Genomic DNA, 6,130 nt, shown 5'->3' with positions numbered 1-6,130 from the left:
TGAGAACCAAAGGTTCCCAGCATGGTAACAACTTCCACATATATAATACATAATAATAGAGGAAAGCCAAAGGCAATCCTAGAACTTCCTCCAGATAATATCAAAGCTTATAAACAAGCTAAACCATATAAGGGCATCTGACTAAAGATTCTTCAGTCTAACTAATACTTCCCTTTCCAATTCCTTCAAACCTCCCAACCACCAGCAGGAGTATATTATAGCAAACACAGATATATCAGACAAAGAATATACAAATAGGAGCAGTTAAGACATTTAGACAATTAGCAGGTAATATGCAGTCAAATAGGCAATCTCAAACAATTCACATAGTATGCATATGATGAATGCCTGTCCCTAGTGGCCGATGATATCATCTTGTCGGTTATAGAGCCAACCCGACAAGTCCTGGTCGCTAACCATTGGACTGTCCCTCTGTCATGCATCCCCAAACTCGAGTTATACTCGTTATAAACTTGATCATAAACATGATCCATATCCATCACCCTCACTGGTGAATATTTATGGGGGATCGAGCTCATCCGGGTCTTTCACAGTGCCCGGCCACACTTACGACATAGGGTCAACAGAGTCTCGAGCCTCCACCTGGAGCACGTGGTGGCTAGCCACTGCTACTACCCAGGGAAACTCGTATCTCTGAGAGTGGAAGTGCAATTCACAATTATCAATAATTCAGCATAAACATGCGTGAATTCTCATCCATGGATCAACATCCATACTAGCCATTTCGGCTCACGGTTAAATCCATAACCAGCCAATATTCATAGCATACACAGCTATTCCGGCTCATGGTTCAATCCAGAACCAGCCAATTCACAAATAATCACGGCCCTTCGGCCAATGGCATAACAAGCACTTCCACCACCATCCTCCGCATCTCGCATAATCATGTTGATCCTCATTGATCATTAATATATCCCTTGCTTCACTCGCAAGTTACCTCATTCACTAGCCCCTTTCTAATAGCTAGGCATGTCATAATGATTTAAGACATAAATGGTGAGATCGGAGGCTTAGAAGTATGAGATTTGGCTTTTAAAACTCAAAAATCAACTTTGGGATGAAAACAGGGCCGCGCGTGCGCGCTCTCCCCGCGCACGCGTGGATGGCCTCAAAAACTTATCGACGCGTAAGCGTCATGCACGCTAACGCGTGGATTCCAAACTTGCCCATCGACGCGCACGCGTCAACCACGCGTACGCGCGGGTGTTCTTGTGCCCCAGGCACAACACCGGCACAGTTCTGGCATAACTCTCTGGAAAATGGCTGGGCATTGGGTGCAGCACAATCGGCGCGCCCGCGCACATCACGCGTACGCGTGGATGGCACTTTTTCGGAAGATCGGCGCGCACGCGCCAGGTGCGCCCACGCGCAAGGGGTCATTCTGCTAAAAATTTTCTAAGTTAAAAGCTGCAGAATTTCACAGATTTAGACCCCAATCTTCCGACGGACATAACTTCCTCATTTTAAATCGTTTTTCACCCGTTCTTCGAACGGCATGGACATCCCAGATCCAATTTCATTTCTAAACAGATTTGGTACAAAACGGAGATCCGTAGTCCAAGTTATGTCCCGTCAAAGTATGCCCAAAAATCATATTTTCATACAAAACCACAATATGCCATTTTCAAAACAAACCATTTTCAACTCTTTTCAAAACCAATCAAAACATGCCAATTTCATCCCTTTCCTTGAAATCAATTCAAAATGTATCAAATTCAACATCAAGCCTCCTCAACTCACACATTGACACATTACCACAATATATAAAATCACTATCTCATCATTTTAGCCCACTTCACCCAAGTGGCTCAAACTCAAACATATTGACATATCATATACTATTTCTCATGCCAATTCTCAACAACATCAATTCCAATAAATCATCATTGTACATAATCAACATCATACTCACCCTCAACATGGTTCAACCCACAATTCAACCATAACCAATCATCAAGCATATATCACAACATGCATATTTCTCATACATCATACCACCAAGGCATCAATAATCATCATCACATATATGACCACATCATATATCTCAATCATTCAACAACGTCAACAATTCAATGCCTATCTTAGGGCCTCTAGCCTAAGTATTTCCTACCACATTACATATTAGATACGGGAAACCGAAACCATACCTTAGCCGAATTTCCCAAGCTCCACCGGAGCACTTCTAAACCACTTATCCACAAGCTCTCAAGGCCTCAACACTTCCAAGAACAGATTTTGCACCACCAAACCCTTTCCAAGCTTTTCAAAATCACCAATCAAGCTCCAAAATCCACACATACACAACCTAAGCCACAACCATCATACCCATACACAACATCTCAAACCCAAACATCATAAAACAACAAAAATACACTAGGGTTGAGAATCTTACCACACCCAAGGTCCAAGGAGACAAGATTAACCTTCTCCTTCAAGAGGGTTGGGTCCTATAACATCAAAGAACCCAAAATCTTAACATTTCACCCATTGAAACTCGAAAATAAGGGCTGAGATTCGAACAGCAAAGTGTGGCTTACCTCAAGATTGATGGTATGGGTTTTGTAGAGCTCTCCGCGGTGAACGCGTGGCCGCAACGGGGCGGCAATCGGAGCTCTAGATCAAAAGTTATGGTGGTTTGAAGATCAAGTGAGAGAAAGAACTTGAGAGAGTGTTCTTCTCCCTTTCTCTCTAATTTTCAGCTTGTGTGTGTAACAAATTAGGAGAGAGAGTGCTGAAAACTAGGATTTTGGTTAAGTTATGTTGGGCCAAGGGCCCACTTTGGGTCCAATTGGCCCGGTTTGGCCCGTTTGGTCCAATCTTGGTCCGAATTCTATAAAATTGGTACCAAAATTCTCGTCTCAGTCTCCTCTATCACATTTAGCCATAAAAATCACATTTTAGGCTTTCTAGAATAAATTCTCATTTATGGGTTAATTAGCCGTTAATTAACCGGGTTTTACAGTGTGAAGTTCACCGACAGAGAACCACTAAGTGTTTTTATCAGTTCGTCTATGAGTTTGTCGGACTTGAAGAATAGCATCTTGGAGAAGCTTGGCGTGTTGGGTTGCAAGTGGGTGAAGAAACTATTCTACAAGATTCCCATGGCGGTTGTCTCAACCGGTGTTCAGTATGAAACCTTTGCGGTTAAGTCTGATGAAGATATTAGGGTTCTGTTCTACTGTGTAAGGAGCTTTCCGGAGATCAGAATCCATGAGTTGTTCGCGAAGTTGGAGGTTGGTGTCGATAGTTCTGGGGCATCCGCTCCAGTTCCTTGCGTAGCTTCCGCGGGTGGTGCATCTAGTTCGATGCCTGCGGTCAGACCGCATCTTCCGCCGGTTCAATCACCTTCTTTTGCGGCTGACTTAGAACAAACGGAGGTTGTTGGTTCTGTCCCTTTGGACCATGCAGCAGTCATGGAGCCTCCCAACGTTGTGGGCACCGGTGGTGGCCTCGTGCCTTATCTTGAAGACTTTGGTGGACCTGATCAAGTAGAGAATGCAATGCGTGACGATGAGTCTGACCAGGAGCCTGTTGATATCGATGGTGACAGCGACGAAAACACAGGCGGCGATCCACATGCGCAGCATCGGCCTTCAAGTTCTGCTTCTCATCAATACCCTCCACACTTCTCCACACTAAACTTGGAAGCTCTTGGTCAACAGGAAGACAGTGGTAACAGAGTGGGTAGATCTTCTACAGAATTTGAGATTGGGCAATCGTTCCAGAGTAAAGATGAAGCTGTGCTCAGTGTGAAGGACTATAGCATCCGGCGAGGTGTTGAGTACAGAGTCATCGAATCGGATCATTTGAAGTATCATGGAAAATGCAAGGAATTCGGCAAGGGTTGCACTTGGTTGATTCGTGTAGCGCATCGTGCACGAAAGGGAACTTGGGAGGTTAGGAGGTACAACGGGCCACACACGTGCCTCGCAACTTCTATTTCAAGTGATCACCGTCAGCTGGATTATAACGTTATATGTGCGAGGATTCTTCCTATGGTTAGGGCGGATGCTGCGGTTACGGTAAAGCTACTTCAACAAGCGACAGAAGCTGATTACGGTTTCAGGCCTAGTTACAGGAAGGTCTGGTTGGCTAAGCAGAAGGCAGTGGCACAAATATATGGAGATTGGGAAGAGTCTTACGCGGAGTTGCCCCGTTGGATGCTAGGGATCCAGGCAACAATGCCGGGAACAATCACGGTTTATGCACGCCGATTTGCCTTCGTAAACCGTGGTGACCTACCACGGTTTACATGTAAAACCATTTGCTCCTAATCCGTGGTGACCTCCCACGGTTTATGCATGTTTAGAAACCGTGGTGGGTTGCCACGGTTTACATATAAATCCGTTTTGCACAAAATCGTAACAACAAACAGATTTGCACATTTACGTAAAGAAATTCCTCTTTTTATTTATTTAAGTAAATTGCCCTAAATTTTTGTTATACAAACATAGAAGTTTTTTCTTCTTTCTTTTTCTTTTTTTTTTTTTGTTCTTCTTTCTTCTTCTCTTTTTAGTATTTTCTAAATTTTTATTTTATGTCAAGTATTTTTTTTCTAAATGACCTGTCTTTAACAAATGAAAAAAATTAGAAATTAAATTTTTATATTTTTTATATATTTTATAAATAATATCTAAATATTTATACAAAAAATTTAGATTAAATATATAAGTAATTTGATAAATATTAAATTTTTTGACACTTATAAATTATTTATAATACAACTCTTCTCCAATGGTTTAACAACTAATATTCCACATATGTTTCACAAAATATTAAAGGTACACCGCTAAAAATTTCATTTCTCATCACACTTCCATGTCCATGCATATATATATATATATATATATATATATATATATATATTCCAGTAGTATAAAGAAATACAACAAAATAATTTATGCGACAATGTTTTCTTAAAGACATATATCTCTTAGACACACAGCTTACAATATTACTGCATAATATAAATAAATACTCCCTTCATCTCTTTTTGATATAAAAGAAATTGGCATTACTAAAACGACAATTAAAATTTTAAAATGAATAAACGAATTGTAAAATTTATTAATCTTCTTTGTTTCTTCCTCTAATTCCTTAATCTATAGTGTTGGGATGAAAATAAAAAAGATTAAATTATTATATTATTATTCAGTATAATTTCACTAAATTTATAGTTAAGTTCATATATTTTAAAAAATTTTAATTAAGTCTCTGATTTATATCAATTTCAAATTTGTAATCACATTTTTACTGTTGTAAAAGTATTTAACTTAATATGCTAAGATATATTTGTTAGTAGTGTAAGATAAATAAAATAATTTTAAAAAATTTACTATTAAAAATTAAAAGATCTAATTATAAATTTAAAATTGGTTTAAGAATCTAACTAAAAACTTTTAAAATATAGATCTTAATTACAAAATTGAAAGAACTATAGAACTAACAGAAAATTTTAACTAGAGCTGACAGTACTAACCTTATCTTCGGGTATTCTATAAGAATTCAATTTTTGATAAATAGACTTTTTTACATATTTTAAAATTTATCTTGTAAAATTCTGAACGACGACCTAACAAGAAATAGTAAGGCAGGTCTAATGGTGAAAAAAAATAAATAAAAAAGGTAATTAATAAGGTTAAACTTAATTTTATGAGGGTAATTAATTTTTCTAAGTCAAATTTAACTAGTAGTAGATAGTAAATATTAGCTTAATACTGGTTATTTTTTTTATTAGAGACTTTTTGAGCCGAAAAAACACTTTTAGTGAAGATTTTGCGTGCCAAGAAAAACTCAAATAATAAAAAAATCTTGAAACCAGCGGTAAAAATAATTCTACCTAAGTAATTGTGTCCCAAGATTAATATTAGCCATCTATTAACGATTTATTTCCTTAAGAACAAATCTTAACTATTAATTATTTTACCACACGGTAAAAGCTAAGTTATCCCAAATCGAATTTTTGCCAAGTATTCCGCAAATGACTCCTAAAGACCCTAAATCCTTTTACTTGCCACCCAAGTAACTCACCCCTCCCTCTCAGTCTGGACCGAGATTATCTCAGCCTCTCACTCTTCTCTGCTGTGTTTTCAATCACGAATAACTAACC

General features: G+C 38.5%; 1 protein-coding gene across 1 annotated transcript; it reads left to right on the top strand.

Annotated features, from left to right (window-relative positions):
• Positions 1-3,032: 3,032 nt before the first annotated feature.
• Positions 3,033-4,295, top strand: LOC130939517 (uncharacterized). Its single transcript, XM_057867619.1, has one exon. The coding sequence runs from the start codon at positions 3,033-3,035 to the stop codon at positions 4,293-4,295; it is 1,263 nt and encodes a 420-aa protein (XP_057723602.1).
• Positions 4,296-6,130: the final 1,835 nt, after the last annotated feature.

The sequence above is a fragment of the Arachis stenosperma genome, chromosome 7 (assembly GCF_014773155.1).
Source record: "Arachis stenosperma cultivar V10309 chromosome 7, arast.V10309.gnm1.PFL2, whole genome shotgun sequence".
In the NCBI taxonomy this organism is placed as follows: Eukaryota; Viridiplantae; Streptophyta; class Magnoliopsida; order Fabales; family Fabaceae; genus Arachis; species Arachis stenosperma.
The sequence above is the reverse complement of the archived record's forward strand: the minus strand, read 5'-3'. Positions and strand labels throughout refer to the sequence as shown.

Coding starts and splice junctions, on each gene's coding strand:
- LOC130939517 (XM_057867619.1), top strand. CDS start 3,033: ATGAGTTTGTCGGACTTGAAGAATAGCATCTTGGAGAAGCTTGGCGTG.